General features: G+C 40.4%; 2 protein-coding genes across 5 annotated transcripts in view; one reads left to right on the forward strand and one right to left on the reverse strand.

Moving 5' to 3' along the window:
• The window catches only part of ofd1 (OFD1 centriole and centriolar satellite protein), an 88,452-nt gene extending 87,555 nt beyond the window's left edge, over positions 1-897 (reverse strand). For all 3 annotated transcript variants that reach the window (XM_072584851.1, XM_072584850.1, XM_072584852.1), the window contains exon 1: positions 785-897. The gene's annotated coding sequence lies outside the window, so the exon portion shown is untranslated. The remainder of the gene's footprint in view (positions 1-784) is intronic.
• A 168-nt stretch (positions 898-1,065) lies between these two features.
• trappc2 (trafficking protein particle complex subunit 2) lies at positions 1,066-18,572 on the forward strand. 2 transcript variants are annotated; one of them, XM_072584859.1, is made up of 5 exons: positions 1,066-1,102; positions 7,592-7,698; positions 14,607-14,749; positions 17,072-17,159; positions 18,171-18,572. In XM_072584859.1, the coding sequence occupies exons 2-5, from the start codon at positions 7,606-7,608 to the stop codon at positions 18,267-18,269; spliced, it is 423 nt and encodes a 140-aa protein (XP_072440960.1). In that variant the 5' UTR covers positions 1,066-1,102; positions 7,592-7,605; the 3' UTR covers positions 18,270-18,572. The 2 variants fall into 2 exon arrangements, with proteins under 2 accessions (XP_072440960.1, XP_072440961.1); XM_072584860.1 differs by having other exon boundaries at positions 1,093-1,163.
• Positions 18,573-19,783: the final 1,211 nt, after the last annotated feature.

A 19,783-nucleotide genomic window follows, 5' to 3' on the forward strand; every position in this document is an offset into this window, starting at 1 on the left:
TACATAGCAGCCCTGTCAATTTTCTCTCTAACCCAGATTTACAGCTTTACTCTAAATAATGGTCCTGTTTCGATATCTCACTCAACATATACCTTCAAATAAATTTACATGTCACCCAATCAAGATCTAGGTCCTCGCTATTAACAACTCCTAAATAACAAAATATCCACCATTCATTCACAGGAGGCCACTGTGCCCATCAGAGGCTGTGCTGGGTTTCGCTTCCAAGACCAATCCCACTTTAAGAAATGGCCACGGCCCCTTCACTGGATAAAAATATAACATTTACCTACAGGAAATTACCCTCCCTATTGTTACGAATGTTTTTTTTTTCTCTCGGCGGTCTGGTTTAACTACCCGGAGGGAGACAGTGAAGTCTGTAGATGCTGGAAATCAGAGTCGAGAGATTGGTGCTAGAAAAGCACAGCGGGTCAGGCAGCATCCGTGGAGCAGGAGAATCAACAGTTCAGGCATTAGCCTTTCATCAGCCTCCGGCCCGAAACGTCGATTCTCCTGCTCCTCGGATGCTGCCTGACCTACTGTGCTTTTCCAGCAACGCACTCTGGGTTAACTATAGTTGATCAAACGGGTAGGTGAGTGTGTGTGTGTTTGTGATACCGAATAACCAGAGGCCTCTCTCCTCCTCCTCCCAACGACGTTGGAGACAACCGGAATGCAAAAGCCTCTGTGCAGACACCCCCATCCATCAGGATGGTGTATTGCGGTTGAGCAGGTTCGGTTCAGCCTGGCCTTTCTTCCAACTCCCCGGGGATTGGACACCCACCTGAGCTCCAGAAACCGGCCTACTGCTCGCGTCCGGTAACAGCCGCTTGCTGTTACCGTTACTGTTACTGCAGCAACTGTCCGACAGCGATGACCGGTCACGTGACTCTCTAGTGGCCGTTACCCACCCGCCCCTTCACTTCCCTCCCCTACCCGCCACCGCTTCAGTAAGCGGCGGGCTGATTGGCTAACAGACGGGGGTGACGCCCATCGGCTAATACTGCCTGGCGATTGGTTGACGTGTCGGACGTCATCTTCCAATCGCCTACTCCGTTGGTTGCAGGTGAGTTGTCGCCAGGGGCCGGGCTGAGGAGACGCGGTGAGTGCAAGAGGTCTGGGTTTTCGGAGGTTCTGCTGAGAGAGTTGTTGTCTTGTTAGTGGTGGGTTGGCTGTTGCCTTAACCGTATTAACGGAACGATGTTGATCTTTTAATCAGAAGCGTTCGCCATTCAGTTATCTTTCCTTCCCAGACATTTTATATCCCATAGGACATTACTGTTTAGTACAGGGCCTTCGGCCCTTGATGTTGTGCCGACCTGTTGAACCAATCTGAAGTCTACCTAACCTACACTATTCCGTTCTCGTCCATATGTCTGTCCAATGATCATTTAAATGTCCTTAAAGTTGATGAGTCAACAACTGTTGCAGGCAGGGTGTTACACGTCCCTACTACTCTCTGAGTAAAGAAACTACCTCTGACATCTGACCTATATCTATCACCCCTCAATTTAAAGCTATGTCCCCTTGTGGTAGCCATCACCATCTGAGGAAAAAGGCTCTCGCTGTCCAACCTGTCTAACCCTCTGGTTATCTTGTATGTCTCCATTAAGTCACCTTCTCTCTAATGAAAACAGCTTCAAGTCCCTCCGCTTTTCCTCATAAAACCTTCCTTCCATACCAGGCAACATCCTAATAAATCTCCTCTGAACCCTTTCCAAAGCATCTGCGTCCTTCCTATAATGTGGTACCAGCACTGAATGCAATACCCCAAATATGGGTGCGCCAGAGTTTTGTACAACATAACCTCTTGGGTCTGAAACTCAATCCCTCTACCAGTAAAAGCTAACACACCATATGCCTTCTTAACAAACCTATCAAGCTGGGTGGCAACTTTCAAGAATCTATGTACCTGGACACTGAGATCTCTCTGCTCATCTACATCACCAAGAATCTTACCATTAGCCCAATACTCTGCATTCCTGTTACTCCTTCCTCACATTTTTCTGCATTAAACTCCATTTGCCCCCTCTCAGCCCAGCTCTGCTGCCTATCTATGTCTCTCTGTAACCTACAATATCCTTTGTCACTATCTACAACTCTACTGACCTTAATGTCAACTGCAAATTTACTAACCCATCCTTCTATGCCCTTATTCAGATCACTTATAAAAATGACAAACAACAGCAGATCCATACAGGTCCATGTGATACCCTATTACTAAGAGAATTCCAGGATGAATATTTCCCATCAACCACCACCCTCTGCCTTCTTTGAACTAGCCAATTTCTGATCCAAACCGCTAAATCACCCTCAATCCCATGCCTCTGTATTTTGTGCAATAGCCTACCATGGGGAACCTTATCAAACGCCTAACTGAAATCCATACATACCACATCAACCGCTTTACCCTCATCCACCTGTTTGGTCACGTTCTCAGAACTCAGTAAGTTTTGTGAGGCACAAAGTACCCTTCACAAAACCGTGTCGACGATCACTAATCAACTTATTTCTCTCTACCTAATAAGTCCTATCTCTTGCAACCCTTTCCAATGCTTTACCCACAAACAAAGTAAGGCTCACAGATCTGTAATTTCCAGGGTTGTCTCTACTCCCCTTCTTGAACAAGGGGTCAACATTTGCTATCCTCCAGTTTTCTGATTCTATTCCTGTAGACAATGATGACATAAAGATCAAAGCCAAAGGCACAGCAATCTCCTCCCTCGCTTGTCAGAGAATCCTAGGATAAATCCTATCTAGCCCAAGGGACTAATTTTTGGCTGAGTCAAGTTTGGGGGTCGAGCGTCTTCTTCATTCTCATCAACACCATAGCGCAGCATCTTCTGTCCGACGGTGCAACTTGATGTCCCGTCTCATGTTCACCAGCGGTTGTGTCACCTGGTAGGAAACACTTCAAGCAATTAAAAGTAAACCCCCAATTCCAGCTCAGGTACGGTTAGATGAGAAATTCTTTGCCTCTTCTCTTCACCAGAAATAGCTGCTAAATAATAGCAATGAGCACCTGAACTGTGGAGCACTCTTCAGACCTGCTGCTCCTATCAATAAGATCTTGGATCTAGTCTTATCTTCACTTCCTGTCCACACCACTCCTCACTGCGTTGTCCTTCACAAATCTATCTAGCTCAGCTTTGAATGAGTGTCAAGGCCGAGCCGCTGCTAACTTGAAGACAAGAAAGTTCAACATATTCGCAATACTTTTCTGAAAATATTGCCCAAACTTCTGGTGTAAAAGTCAGTTGTATTGCCTTTAAATCATTTCCCATTACTTTTGTCTCCCCAAGGTGTTAACATCCTATGAGACTATGAAATAGTGTGGAGTTGACAATTTGGTCCTTTGAATAGCAAAGCATGCACATGAGATTGTGGCTGATCAGACACTCCTCGTGTACACTTTCCAGCTTTTCCCTATAAGCCTTGATTCCTGTACTGATCAAAAATCCATCTAACTCAGCCTTAAGAGAATTCTGCTCCCACAACACACTAGTAAGAAATTTTGAAAATACTCAAACCTTAGAAATTCTTCATCACAGTTCTAAATTGTCACTCTTTATTCTGAGTATAGGGCCTCTGGTCCTACACCCTCATGAGGGACACATCCTCTCAGCATTTAGCCTGTCAAGCCCCTTAAGAATCCTGTATGTTTCATTTGAGATCACCTGTCTTAAATTCCGATGAGTACAGTCCCAAACCCCCTGCCTTTGCTCATGAAACAGTCCCTTCATACTGTGGGGGGGGTCATCAAATGAACCTTCTCTAAACTGCCTCGAAAAAATGATATATTTTCTTAAATAAGGAGACCAAAACTGCTTAAGTACTCCAGGTGTGGTCTCAATAACACTTTGTACAGTTGTAGTATGATTTCCCTACTCTAATACTCCAACTTCCTTGAAATAAGGGCCAATACTCTGTTAGCCATCTGACTATTTGCTGCACCTGTGTGCTAGCTTTCTGTATTTCATGCACAAGTACCTCCAAGTCTCTTTGTGTTGTAGCTTTCTGCTGTTTTTCTCCATTTTAAATAAGATGTTTTCCCTTCCAAAATGAGAACTTCATAATTTCTAACATTATACTCTATTTACCAACTTTTTACCCACTCACTTAAACTTCACTGTAAAACTATTTGTACCTCTCTCTCTCTCAAAGTGCCTTTTCATCTATTTTTGTACGTCTGCAAATTTGGCTACAGTGCATTCATTTCCTTCCTCCAAGTCATTAATATGGATGTAGGTTTGCTCGCTGAGCTGGAAGGCTTGATTACAGACGTTTCGTCATCCTACTAGGTAACATCTTCAGTGGGCCTCCGGGCAAAGCATTGCTGATGATGCTGGAATTATCAGCACTGCTTTGCCCGGAGGCCCACTGAAGTCATTACCTAGTAGGGTGATAAAACATCTGGAATCAAATCTTCCAGCTCAGCGAGCAAACCTACATCCAGAACCTCAACCTGAGCTACAAATCTTCTCAACTCGCTAAGTCATTAATATATACTGTAAATAGTTGTGGTTCCAGCACTGATCCCTGTGAAACCCCAGTGGTCACAGATTGCCAACCTGAAATAAAAACCCTTGTCCTTGCTGTTTGCTGCCCATGAGTTAATTTTCTATACTGCCTCCAACATAGTTGGCTGTTATGACTTAACCTTTGTAAGGTACCTTTTGAGCACCTTCTGGAAGTCCAAATCCAACACATCAACTGGTTTCCCCTTTATCCACTCTGAAAAAGATCTAAGTTAGTCTGACATAATTTCCCTTTACCTGATTCTGCTTAGTATCCTCTGGATATCTGTCCTATTCAGTCTCAAGACCTCACCTTTCAATAATGTCACTAGTTATTTAAAGTTCTATGCATATTTGCCTAACATCCTGTGCACTGAGATGATCTCCTAATGGTCTGCAGTGAACCTTGCTGTACCGATTGTAAATTTAATCAAAATGGTGTCTGAAAACACAACCAAACAAGCCATTTATATACTTTGGCTACAAGAGTTGGTCAGGGACTAGGAAATCTGCAGTGAGTAATTCAACACAAGACTGGAATGGAATAGTCTCCATCTGTCTGGATGCATATAGCTCAAACATCACTCGAGTGTTAGAATGTCCAGAATAAATCAGCTTGCATGAATGGCTTCCCATCTGGGAACATTCATTCCCTTCGCTACCAATTCATGATAGCAGCAATATGTACCATCTACAAGGTGCACTGTACCATCTCACCCAAGATTCCTTCAACAGCACTTTCCAATCCTGTGAATGCTATCCCATGGAATGATGAAGGAGCAGATGTGTGGGAACACTTACTTGCAGGTTCCCCTTCAAGTCAAACACCATTCTGACTTGGAACTATTTTGCTGTTCCTTCTTCACTGTTGCTGCATCAAAATCCTTGAATTGATATTTCGAAGAAATTGCAAGGTATCAAATTTGCTTGTCAATTCCCTTTTAATCTAATTTGGTTGGCCCTTATTGTTACACCTTTTAATTTTAAGTTTTCTTTAACAGGAGGCTCACTTGAACATTTTAAAGCCCTTTTAAAAATAGCTATTGGTGCACAAGAAAGTCATGCACAACCGAGGATATCAAATAGATTTCATAGCTTAATGAAATTAAGATTTGAAGTGCATACATATTAACAACACCATGTGTTGACAAGGTAGGTGACCCGCAGGTGAATGTAGCTATGAGGGAATATGATAGCATGATAATAAATATTCCTGAGTCAGGAAGATAGAAAAGAAAACAAAAGCGGTAGCAGTTTTGAGTAAAAATAATATTACAGAGCTAAAATGAGAATGCTCTGGAAAGGTAATTTGTTTCAGCTGAGAAACAATAGAAGAATATTATGCTACATCGTGGGCAATATAGTGGTTATGTTGCTGAAAAGTAATCCAGACTTCAGAATGCACTTTTTGGAAGGCAGTAGAAGTGGGAAACCTCTCAACTTTAAAAAGTACATGCATGAGTACTTGAAATGCCATAACATTCGAGGCTATGGGCCAAGTGCTGGAAAGTGGGATTAGTAGATAGATTGGTGCAGACTCAATGGGATGAAGAACTTTTCTATGCTGTCTGACTCTGTAACTTTTAGTACAATTGTAAGTCTGAAACATATAAAATTCCAGACACACAAGCATCATGCTTTTTTATGTAGCAGTCTTTATTTTCAGTGTTTTTGTTTCCAACTTCACTAGTTTGTCTACTATTCCAACCATGTTGCACCCCTTTCCTAATATTTATCCATAAAAGACAACATTCATTACAGAATGGTTAATGTTGAGAATAGCAGTTTCACCAATCCAGGCAGATTTTACAGTTCTTTCATTTCACTACCATTAGCTTATAGGGTACTATGCTTCCACCATTCTTTTTACATGCCCTTAACAATTTTGCATTCTTTCAAGATCATAGTCAGATGATCTTCTTAACAGTAAAGTACCTTGATTTATTTTCTCTCAATAATGAGACTCTTGACACTTAATATATTTTCTGACTTGAAGCCTTTCTCGTATCAGCCACAAAACCTAAGCATTTTTCAAGAGACAATTTGACCAGATCTCTTCTATTTGTTCATCATTTCTTTTTACTTATGTTTTAACCAGGTTATGCAACATTCTATTGGCTTTATTGATGGCTGCCCTTCACTGCTTGGACACCTTGACCATTGAGGCAACTTGTGTTGGTCATTTTTTTTCCACACACGTAAATCATTTGAGACATAGTTGACTTCTGACAGATTATATAAATTGGATAAAATAAGTAATTTTATTGGCGTCTTTTCATATCCTGGCCCCTTGTAGTTTGCATAACTTGAACACGTTTTGTACTGTTTGAATTGATCAGTAACACAAATTGAAACAGCAACTAATGCTAGCATTAAGCACTTCAATCTTTCCAGTTCCCGCCATCCAAATGTAATCTCTTCAGTAAATACATAGTGTTCAGCCCAGTTTTTTTTAATGTTCCAAATCTACTTAAATTTGTGTTAAACTAATAGTCTTGTTTACTGGAAACTTTGTTGAATGCATATTGTAAATCTAAATGTTGCATGTGTTGCGGCTTGTCGAGTGTTATCCTGAGCTTGCTTCCCTTTCAGAATCCAACTCAATTACTGGTTAATAGATTGGTTCCTGTCATACATTTGTTTACATTTTGCTTGTTTGGCTATTCTGCATTTAAAAATCTAATCAGTGATTCCCTGTAATCTGGACAACTGGATCTTCCTTGACTGTTATTTCAGTACATTACTATACATTGCATGTATATCATTGATATTCTATTTAAAACTAGTGGTTAGCACTAATTAGAGCAATGTTGACAGAGCCTCTGGAAATATATGGCTCATTTTGAACTGGGAATAATCATGCATATAGTGGAGGGGAACCTAATAAAAGGTTATAAAAAATTGAATTTGAGTACTGGTAAATATCTTTCTTGAAGGTAAAATGTAAACCTTCAAATTAGTTTTGAGTACAAATACTTGAATGCAGGTACTTAAACTTGCTGAGGGGAAATAAAGTTCTTGTGAATTAGGGAATATGCTGTTCATTAATTTTAACATGAATGTTTTTGTTACAGGTTAAATCTGAGACATGTCTGGTAGTTTTTATTTTGTTATAGTTGGACACCATGACAACCCTGTTTTTGAAATGGAGTTTCTTCCAGCAGGCAAAATGGAGCCCAAAGTGAGTTTGTAAAACTTCAATTCACTATTACTCAGAAAATACTGTTGTTATCTGCATCTTTTAACATGGAGGAAGATGGTGTGGTTGACCAGTGCCTCCCAGTATCACCCTGGCTTCTAGTGTCCCTTCTTCCTCCCCCCACCCCCCCACCCCCAAAAAAAGACCAAGGATTTGGATGTGGCGGCAGCAAATTATGACAGATGATGGAATCTGAACTAAAAACAAAAAATGCTGGAGATCAGAGTCAGGCAATATCCATGGAGAGAAGGCCAGCTGACATTTTGAGTCTAGATGCCTCTTCTTCAGATCTATATGTGGCTATATTTTGAAATTCTTGTATTTTACTTTAAATCTCTATATCACTTACCTTCTCCTTTGTAATTTACAGTCCCAGAGAATCACCTGAAATGGCTGTTTTCTCTCTTCTCATCCCATTACTAATGATGACCACTGAGAATCTAACCTTGGTTTCTTTGTTTTCCTCATCTGCATGTTGACGTGTGATGTAGGCCTTCAGGATGCACATGTACACTGACCACAGTCAGTACTATCTCTCTCTTGATGCTTCCATTTTCCAATATACAGTAATGGGTGAGAAGAAATTTCTCCAAATAAAATTCAGGATCAAAAATATTGTCTTCAGGTCCCACTACTAATTGTCCTTTTACCATTGTTTCAAACTGTATTCCAAGCTTCTGTCTGAGGCTGAAGCAGACTCTATGGTTGCATATTTTACCCTGGGTTAAGCTTCCAGGTACATATCTACACCAGAATTTAAGACAGTCCATTTATGCCAATTGTAAACACTCAACATTACCTCTGCTTCCACTCAACTGCTGCCGAAACCCTCATCCATGCTTTTATTGGCCCTAAGTCTTATTATTCTAATGATCTCCTTGTTGGTTTACCATTTACCACACTTCATAAATTTAACCTCATCCAAAATTCTGCATATATCATAATTCACCAATTCATTATTCTTGTGCTTCCTGACTGACCTGACACGAGGATTTTTTAAAAAATGCTTGTCTTTGTTTCAAATCCTTCCCTAACCAATCCCCTCCCTATTTATCTAATTTCCTTTAGTCTGACAAACCCTCTTGTGGTTCTAGTCGTGTTGGATATTCCCAATTTTGATTTTCTCCAGCATTGGTGGTGTGACTTTAGCAGTGAAGGCCATAAACTCTGAAATTATCTCGCTACACCTCTCAATTAAACTTTGTTCCTGTTTAAAATATTTCTTGAAACCTCTGAAGCTTTTGATCAGCTGCCTTAAGATCTTTTTGTGACTTCATCAAATTTTGTTTGATCACATTCCTGTGGAGCATCTTAATTACGTTTTGTTAAAGGTGTTATATAAACACGTCTTGCTTGCATCTTCACAATCTTTAAATTTTCTAATTAATACAAACTTGCACTTCAGGTGACACCACAGTTGATTTATATTTCTACCATTTTTGTTGTACCATTCTGAGAAATGTGTGCCTGTGGGACAGAAGGAAAGGCATGGTCAAAAAGAGTAGGTTGACCTTTTACCAACGTGGCAACATCACACTTCAGTTACCTAGGTTGAGAGCTACTAGCAGCTGGAGGCTCTGATGCACAAAAGACCCTATTTTAAAAATAAATCCTGTAGGTCTGCATCAGCTTTTTATACTGTGCCGCAGTGAGGATGTAATTTAATAGAAATGTGCAAACTTGTGGTTAACTTTTCAAATTGCTGTGGTGATTTTGTTTGGGGTGCTTCCCCCCAAAAGTGTAGTATTCATGACTACGTATAAAGCATTGACAACAAGGATAGACACCTTATATGCAACCACAGGGTTGGAAGGAGAGAGAAAGAGAGCTTTTACGGGAATAATTTTTGAAAAGGAAAAGACCCAAAGGAAAGAAAACAGAGGAAAGGATTCTAATGTGATCTTTATATTCATCGTATATCAACACTGTTTTGAGTGATGATCAATATTGCTGTGGTACATCTGAAAACATGCATTTGTGATATCCTGTTTGACTCTGAATCACATTTATATCTTGGTTGTGTTTACAAATGTTAAATTTATGTCTATACTTTTCTGCCAGTTTGCTTACTAAATTGCTTTCATTACCTCTGGAACCAACTTATTGGAAATTGTCCCCTCAAAGATATTCACATCTATTTTCCTGTCCTTGCCACTAGATTAGCTTCCAGTGTCTCAGAAAGTCAACTTAAAGATCCTTGTCCTCAAATTCCTCTCTATCCTGCTTGAATACAAGTGAACCTCTCCAGCACAAGCACCTAAACATCTGTTTGTGTCATCAGCCAACTGTTAATGCCCATTCCACTTCTTCTCAGATTTTGTTGTTCAGTCATTACGCCTGTCCTTTTGTAAATTTTTCCCTTCACCACTTCATCTTCTAGCCTTCTGATAATTACTTTTGACTTGCCAGCTTTCTTTCTCCCCTCTGTATGCAATCTTTTGATTTGCTAGGTGTAATGGACCAGGCCAGACCCCCTCAAAACATTCTAGAAACCAGTCTAGATTCTAACTTTAATTGTTTTAAGCAAGTGTAATGTGGATATTCCAGGAGAGATGCTGCTGGTCAAACCACTTAGTTTCAAACAAAGGAGTTTATTTACAAGATTTCAATTGTATTAGGGAACTCCAGTCCGAGGCACAAATAGGCATTTCTGTGGCCAGCAGCGAAAAATCAGAATGACGTGTGGCCTCCCTGGTGCCAAGATCAAGGATGTCTCGGACTGTGCAGAATGTTCTCAAGGGGGAGAGGGACCAGCATGAGGTCATTGTATACATTGGTTCCAATTACCTTGGAAGGGAAAGGGATGAGATTCTGAAGGGAGAATATAGAGTGTTAGGCAGGAGTTTAAAAAGGAGATCCTCAAGAGTAGTAATATCTGGATTACTCCCGGTGCTGCGAGCTATTGAGGTTAGGAATAGGAGGATAGAGCAGATGAATGCATGGCTGAGGTGTATGGGAGGAGGATTCACATTTTTGGATTATTGGAATTTCTTCTGGGGTAGAAGTGATGTGTATAACAAAGACGGATTGCAACTGAATTGGAAGGGAACTAATATACTGGCAGGGAGATTGGCTAGAGCTGCTCAGGAGGATTTAAACTATTAAGGTGGGGGTGGATGGAATCCAGGGAGATAGTGAGGAAAGAGATCAATTTGAGACTGGTACAGTTGATAAAAAGAAGCGAATCAAACAGTCAGGACAGGCAGGGACAAAGAGAACAAGGTGGGACTGATTAATTAAACTGCATTTATTTTGATGCAAGGGGCCTAGCAGGGAAGGCAGATGAACTCAGGGCATGGTTAGGAACATGGGACTGGGATATCATAGCAATTACAAAAATGTGGCTCAGGGATGGACAGGACTGGCAGCTTAATGTTCCAGGATACATGAAAGGCAAGAGAGGCGGGGTAGTGCAGTTTTTGATAAGGGATAGCATTACAGTTGCACTGAGGAAGGATATCCCCTGAAATGCATCAGGCAAGTTATTTGTGTTGAACTGAGAAATACGAAAGGGATGATCACCTTATTGGGATTGTATTATAGACCCCTAATAGTCAGGAAAATTGAGAAACAAACTTGTAAGGAGATCTCAGCTATCTGTCAGAATAATAGGGTATGGTAGGGGATTTTAACTTGTCAAACATAGACTGGGACTACCATAGTGTTAAAGGTTTAGATGGAGAGGAATTTAAGTGTGTACAAGAAAATTTTCTGATTCAATATGTGGATGTACCTACTAGAGAAGGTGCAAAACTTGACCTACTATTGGGAAATAAGGCAGGGCAGGTGACTGAGATGTCAGTAGGGGAGCACTTTGGAGCCAGTGACCATAATTCTATTAGTTTTAAAATAGGGATGGAAAAGGATAGACCAGATCTAAAATTTGGTAAAAACAATGACTGCAGATGCTGAAAATCAAATATTGGATTAGTGGTGCTGGAAGAGCACTGCAGTTCAGGCAGCATCCAACGAGCAGCGAAATCAACATTTCGGGCAAAAGCCCTTCATCAGGAATAAAGGCAGTGAGCCTGAAGCATGGAGAGATAAGCTAGAGGAGGATGGGGGTGGGGAGAGAGTAGCATAGAGTACAATGGGTGAGTGGGGGAGGAGATGAAGGTGATAGGTCAAGGAGGAGAGGGTTGATTTCGCTGCTCGTTGGATGCTGCCTGAACTGCTGTGCTCTTCCAGCACCACTAATCCAGATCTAAAATTTGAAATTCTAAATTGGAGGAAGGCTAATTTTGACAGTATTGAGCAAGAACTTTCAATGGGGAGTCTTCAGGAATGAGATAATGAGAGTCCAGAGATGGTATGTTCCTGTTAGGGTGAAAGGAAAGGCTGGGAGGTGTAGGGAATACTGGATGACTAAAGAATTTTAGGATTTGTTTAAGAAAAAGAAGGAAGCATATGTCAGGTATACACAAGATTGATCGAATGAATCCTTAGAGTATAAAGGCAGTAGGAGTATTCTTGGAGAAATCAGGAGGGCAAAAGGGGCCATGAGATAGCTTTGGCATATAGGGTTAAGGAGAATCCAAAGAGTTTTTACAAATACATTATGGACAAATGGGTAACTGGGGAGAGAATAGGGCCCCTCAAAGATCAGCAAGGCGGCCTTTGTGTGGAGTCGCTGGAGATGGGGGAGGTACTAAATGAGTATTTTGCATCAGTATTTACTGTGGAAAAGGACATGGAAGATACAGAATGTAGGGAAATAAATGATATCTTGAAAAATGTCTGTATTACAGCAGAAGTAGTGCTGGATGTCTTGAAACACAGAAGTGAATAAATCCCCAGGACCTGATCAGGTGTACCCTAGAACTCTGTGGGAAGCTAAGGAACTGATTGCTGGGCCCTTTACTGAGATATTTGTATCATTGATAGTCACAGTAAGGTGCAGAAAGACTGGAGGTTGACTAACGTGGTGCCACTGTTTAAGAAGGGTGGTAAGGACAAGCCAGGGAACTATAGACCAGTGAGTCTTACGTCACTGGTGGGCAAGTTGGAGGGAATCCTGAGGGACAGAATGTACATGTATTTGGAAAGACAAGGACAGATTAGGGATTGTCAACATGGCTTTATGCATGGGAAATCATGTCTCGAACTTGATTTTTTTGAAGAAGTAACAGAGTGGTGGACGTGATCTATATGGACTTCAGTGAGGTGTTTGACAAGGTTCTCCATGGGAGACTGGTTAGCAAGGTTAGATCTCATGGAATACAAGGAGAACTAGCTATTTGGATACAGAACTAGCTCAAAGGTGGAAGATAGAGGGTGGTGGTGAAGGGTTGTTTTTCAGACTGGAGGCCTGTGAGCAGTGGAGTGCCACAAGGATCAGTGCTGGGTCCACTACTTTGATTTGGATGTGAGCATAAGAGGTATAGTTAGTAAGTTTGCAGATGACACCAAAATTGGAGGTGTAGTGAACAGTGAAGTTGGTTACCTCTGATTACAACGGATCTTGATCAGATGAGCCAATGGACTGAGAAGTGGCAGATGGAGTTTAATTTAGATAAATGTGAGGTGCTGCATTTTAGGAAAGCAAATCTTAGCAGGACTTATACACTTAATGGTAAGGTCCTAGGGAGTGTTGCTGAACAAAGAGACCTTGGAGTGCTGGTACAAAGCTCCTTGAAAGTGGAGTCACCGGTAGATAGAATAGTGAAGGAGGTGTTTGGTATGCTTTGCTTTATTGGTCAGAGTATTGAGTACAGGAGTTGGGAGGTCATGTTGTGGCTGTACAGGACATTGGTTAGGCCACTTTTGGAATATTGCGTGCAATTCTGGTCTCCTTCCTATCAGAAGAATGTTGTGGAACTTGAAAGGGTTCAGAAAAAACTTTCAAAGATGTTGCCAGTATTGGAGGATTTGAGCTATAGGCAATAGGCTGGGACTGTTTTCCCTGGAGCGTCTGAGGCGGAGGGGTGACCTTATAGAGGTTTATAAAATCATGAGGGGGAGGGGGCCCAGATAGGATAAATAGGCAACGTCTTTTCCCTGGAGTGGGGTGTCCAGAACGAGAGGGTATAGGGTGAGGGGCAACTTTTTCACACAGAAGGTGGTACGCGTATGGAATGAGTTCCCAGAGGAAGTGATGGGGGCTGGTACAATTGCAACATTTAAGAGGTATTTGGATGGGTATATGAATCGGAAGGGTTTGGAGTGATGTGGGCCAGGTGCTGGCAGGCGGGACTAGATTGGGTTGGGATATCTGGTCAGCATGGATGAGTTGGATCGAAGGGTCTGTTTCTGTGCTGTACATCTCTATCACTATTACCAAATGAAACACAAACAAAAGAGAACAGAATACTGAGTAACTTAACCTCTCTGAAAACCAAAGTTCATTCCAACGTAATGATGCTGTTCCAAATACTTGCAACAATCCCCATAAACTCCCCTTGACACAAAGGTAAAATCAAATACGGTTTTACAGGAGAGAAGCCAGAGAGAGACGAGGATCAGTGTAGACCTCCTTCTTTGGGGTCAGCAGCTTTTTCCACACTCCTGCTAAAAACCGAACCAAATGAGAGAAAAGGTGATCTGGGAAAATGGCCGCTTCCCTTCCATTGTACAAATGTTTTTCTTTTCAAACATTTGAAAGCCTGTTGGCTGAGGAAGTGTCTGTTAGCTGTATTCAAACTGGCCTTAAAATCCTTCAAGTTAAATTTTTTGGAGTCTGTCTTTTATGACCTCTCTGGGGAAAAAACTCCAAGGACATCATAACCTTGTTAAAGTAGTAGCATTGTCATAGAGACCACTTGGAATTGTGACTTGCTGTAATGGTTCAAGCTGGGAAATATCAATTCCATGCTAAACACAGCAGAGTGAATGCATTGGTGAAGTAGCTTCTTAAGTATTTACATTTTATTCAATTTTCTTCTGCAAAACAGGATGATCACCGACACTTGAACCAGTTCATAGCTCATGCTGCTCTGGATTTAGTAGATGAGAACATGTGGTTATCCAACAATATGTATTTGAAAACTGTTGACAAGTTCAATGAATGGTTTATCTCTGCATTTGTTACAGCTGGACATATCCTTTGAGTAAACTTTCTCCAATTCTTTGCTCCCATAGGGAGAGGAAAAAAAAATTGCTTTTTACTTTCTGCGCAAATAGTAACTTGTGAACTGATCTGTTGGAGAGATGTGCATTAATTGGGATTGTATAAGCTTAGTCAGAATTATAGATGAGAGATATGCTACAGTTTCATTGCTTACCCCCTTGAGGAATATTCATTCCTGAAATTGTAGATAGTAACTAAAATTCCAACTTATGTTTGATGTAAACCTACCATATTCAATGTTATCTATAGCACATCCCATGATATTCATTTGAGTGTTATGTGAAATAGATATAACAATGTGATTTCAATAATATTTTGAAAAGTATGGTTCTAAGGAATTGTTTTGTTTTAATAGGCAGTCAGGGATTGATTTAGTATCCAAATTAAATGCACAACTGCATGTAAACCAGCACAGGATCAAAAAATCAGAATTTAATGTGTGGTACCCAGACTGGCACGGGAAGAAGGGTTTCAATTCACTGTTGACAGTCATCGTTGTTTGGGAAACCGGGAGCTGTTCTGTTAAGATGGGCAGTCTAGGAGAGTAATAAAACTCTGGTAATTAGCATCTTTGTGATTATAATTTTAATAGGTGGGGCCTGCAGAAACAAGTTTGACACAAAACCCCAGATTAGAAAAGGAAAGTATTCATTCTCTGTCTAACCACAATTTAAACACCAATACAGAGATGGAGTTATGCTCCAACTCACTAGCAGGCAGTTCAAATTCAAGTATATTGAAGAGGTTCTCCCTCTTTTCTCCCCCCCCCCCCACCAGAATCTTTTGCATTTGATAATTAAAAGTACAATATTAAACAAAGATTGAAATGTGACTCAATGATTTCACACATCGACACAACGTTGTCTCAATGGGTGACTTAAATACACAAAGGAAAATTGTTAGAAGTTGAAAACTGATTGGGTATCTCATTCTTTGAAATTTTACAAATATTTAAGTAAAATCCCTGGCCCACATTATACCGTTCAGTAGGACCCTGATCCCACCCTTGGTTAAGAGGAGCCCATCTTAACAAAATAGCTCTGTTTCCCAGAGAGTGTTGATTGTCAACAGTGAATTGAAACCCTTTCTTCCCCCACCAGTCTTGGTACTATGTATTAAATTCTGATTTTTTTTGACCCTATGCCAAGTGGCCGTGCGTGTTTAATTTGGATCCTAAATCAATCCCAATTGTCTATTTCTGCCTGAATTTCTGCTCTCAGCACGAGGAACTACATTTATCCTGTCTAGTGTTCCCTTATTACCAAACTCCTTTTTGCTCCCCCAATTGAATGGTGTCCTGAACTATGGTCAGTTTGCTCATCAGCATGGTAATCCTATTCCCATCCACAAAGCTGACAGTACATCAAAGGGATAAGGATCCCCCATCATTGCATGCTGATCCACACATCTGCCTGACTGGTAGTCACCTTCCTCTCCTGTCCATTGTTCTAAGGGGTAGTTAGGTTAAGTAGAACTTCATAGTTTATCAAAGAGTCCAAGTAACTCTCCCCTTCCTGACACTCTATATAATGTCTGCAACTCAAGACTCCAGGCTAGGGAAAGATTTATTGAACCTGTTCAACATTGTTAATACACATCTCTGAAGCAAGTGGGACTTAAACCCAGGTTTCCTGACTCAGTGCTAGGGACACTACCATGGTGCCATAAGAGCCCCCTCATAATAAATCAAATATGATGTTTAGGAGCAACATACATCAATAGGGGTTAGACTCACACAAAAGATACTCTTTAATCAACCTGTTCAGACATGTTACAAATCTTTGGGGTTAGTGGGACTTGAACCCAGGCCTCCTGACAGAGGCAGGGATACTAACACTACACCACAAAAACCCTTCCAGCAAACACCCAGAGAGCCTTCTCAAGCTCCCCCCATCTCTGTATGCTGTATCCTGTTCATAATGCCATTACATACCTTGAGAGCAGGTGGAACTTGAACTGGCTGATTCAGCAGTATGAACATAACACTGTATCTCAAGAGCCCTCCAGGCCAGCTCAAGACTCTCTCTCTAATCTGGCAACAGCTGCATGTACTGAATTGAAATTGAGTCATGTAAATAGCATGTTCAGAAATGTTATTACATACTTTTACATGGGACTTCACCTCAGGCCTCCTGTAACTAGTTACTAATTCTGTTACCAAAAGTAATAACCAGTTACTGTCTCTGGTTTGGAGGCACAAGCAGTTAAATCGTTTTATGCATGTGAAAATAAATTTATGCTGCAAATACATAATTAAAGCATTTTATCCTGTTTCCTTAATTCCATTTCACATATGAGATTTATTATGTTGCATGATGTGCGGCAAGAAGATGGAATAAAAAATTTTTTTAACGATGTCTATGATTTGTACATCAAGGTAGGTAGAATTGTTTTTCTCCCCACTGGGACAAAAGAAAATTAGGATGTCATACTGTTTAACTTGTTTATGTACCCTGCCAGTTAATATTTCCTATTCCATTGTTTATAAAAATTAGCTTTAGATTAATGTTTAACTTTTTTTAATTTGAAAATATGGAGTATGGTCAGGGAGGATCTCCTGTAATGTCATGACTAAAAGCATTAGTGGTATCCCATAGTCTTGAAAAAGATCTTGGAGTGCAGGTTCATAGCTCCTTTAAAAGTGGAGTCGCAGGTGGATAGGATAGTGAAGAAGGCATTTGGTATGCTTTCCTTTATTGGTCAGAGTATATAAGAGTACAGGACATTGGTTAGGCCACTGTTGGAATATTGCATGCAATTCTGGTCTCCTTCCTATCGGAAAGATGTTGTGAAACTTGAAAAAGTTCAGAAAAGATTTCCAAGGATGTTGCTAGGGTTACAGGATTTGAGCTATAGGGAGAGGTTGAATAGGTTGAGGCTGTTTTTCTTGGAGCATCAGAGGCTAAGGGGTGACCTTAGAGGTTTCTAAAATCATGGACAAAATCTCTTCCTGGGGGTGGGGGGGAAGTCCAGAATTAGAGGGCAAAGGTTGAGGGTGAGAGGGGAAAGATATGAGAAACCTAAGAGGCAACGTTTTTACAGAGGGTGGTACGTGTATGAAATGAGCTGCCAGAGGCAGTGGTAGAAGCTAATACAATTGCAACATTTAAAAGGCATTTGGATGGGTGGATGAATAGGAAGAGTTTGGAGGGGTATGGGCCATGTGCAGGCAGGTGGGACATCTAGTTAGCATGGACCAGGTGGACCGAGGGGTCGTTTTCCATTCTGTACATCTGACTCTAAATATTGTAATAGCTAAGGACAATCTGACAACGAAGCTCAAATTTCTAACTGTACATATGAATTTTTAAAATTCCTATAGCAAATGTTTAACTATTTTAATTTTCTTTTTAATGAGAAATATTTATACTCTACTTTTTTCTTTTAGTTTGCCATGAATCCATTTTATGAACCTAATACCCTAATTCGATCAACAGCATTTGACAGAAAAGTTCAGTTCTTAGGAAAGAAGCATCTACTGAGTTGAACAAATATAAATATACTGAAGATTACAGGATATCAGAAGTACCTTTAACTGTGTATAGCATATTGTCTGTATTGGTAACTTTACTCAACTGTATTATTCCTTTGTGTATATGTATTTATTTATATAAAGAAATCAATGTTGGGCTTTGGCATATATATTTACTAAGGGCAAGTTATGTTAGTTACTTGTGTAGGTTGCGTTATAGCAAGTCTGTGCCTGTTGAACAGTTTTCTTTGTAATTAATCAGCCATATCTCAAATTGTGCTACATCCATATTAAATCTTGAAACTTCAGCTTAAATAATTTTGTCAATGTGCAAGGATGTCTGGCTATATAGAAACTGGGTCATGTGTAGTGCTGGAAACATTGATTCTCCTGCTCCACAGATGCTGCCTGATCTGTGCTTTTCCAGCACCACATTCTTGATTCTGATCTCCACTCACTTTCTCCTACATAGACACTCACCCCTGCCCACAACTATTTACAATGATTTTAGTTTGGATTATTTCACTACTGCAAAAGTTTTGAATTGTGGTAGTAGGTACTGGTTATAGGAATGATCATTCAGTTCATTCAACACAGCTAACTTTAGCTTCTTGCCAAAAAGTGTATCCTCTGACTGCAAAAATCTAATTACTTGAGCTGACATTCAGCTGAATTCCATAGCAAGTAGAAAAGGCAAGTATTCCCTCAGGAGCCTTCCACTGGGGGTCCTAGCCTGTCAAAACAGCAGGATGAAATACCATGGCATATCTGGACAGGCAAGAGGCAGTGGAGACAATCTAACACCAACCTGTAAAAGACTCACTTGTGCCCTATAATTCAAGCTGTAGGCATTTTGGGGATATGGGATCAATGTGAAAATCCATTCAAACTGGGGGTGTTAGCTGAAACAGGAGTCCACCATAAGTATGAGCTACCTTGACATATTAAGGAAATGATTATACTAATTTGAATTCATTGAGCAGAGATATTGTCTTGTATTGACTGCTGTAATAATACCAGAGTGTGACTAGTGAGGCAACCCAGGGCAAAATTATATCTTTGATGGTAATAAAACATCCATTATTAGATATTGAATAAAATAGAATAGTCCTGGATCAGCTGTGTAATTTTAAACATTTAATTGAAAATGTTTATTTCTAAAAGATGGATAAAGCCAAAAGTTTACTGCGGATATAAATTCTGTGGCTGTCTGAATAGCAGCTCTGGAATGTCACATCTGTAATAGCAGCTTCAAGGGCAGAAATGCACTATAACAGACAGCAGTCTGGAGCCATGATTGCATTTGCCCCTTTCATAAATACCCAGGTTCAGGGATTAAAAGTGAGTTTCAACTGTGTGTATATTATGGGCTGAAGTGCAGGTCAATAAAACTCTTGCTCCATAGTGGAAGACATTCAGCAAGCCAGTTCAAAAGGAAACAAGAATTTCAGCTATCTGTAAAGTCAAAATGGACTGAACTATCAACCTTCTGCTATCTATGACTTAAGCTGATCTGTATACCTCAAACA

This window comes from Chiloscyllium punctatum, chromosome 15 (assembly GCF_047496795.1).
Source record: "Chiloscyllium punctatum isolate Juve2018m chromosome 15, sChiPun1.3, whole genome shotgun sequence".
NCBI classification, from domain to species: Eukaryota; Metazoa; Chordata; class Chondrichthyes; order Orectolobiformes; family Hemiscylliidae; genus Chiloscyllium; species Chiloscyllium punctatum.

Bases quoted from the DNA above. Each gene is read 5' to 3' on its own strand.
- trappc2 (XM_072584859.1), top strand. From the start codon at position 7,606: ATGTCTGGTAGTTTTTATTTTGTTATAGTTGGACACCATGACAACCCT. The intron at 7,699-14,606 runs GTGAGTTTGTAA...TCTGCAAAACAG, and splicing joins CAGGCAAAATGGAGCCCAAA to GATGATCACCGACACTTGAA. The intron at 14,750-17,071 runs ACATATCCTTTG...TAATTCCATTTC, and splicing joins TCTGCATTTGTTACAGCTGG to ACATATGAGATTTATTATGT.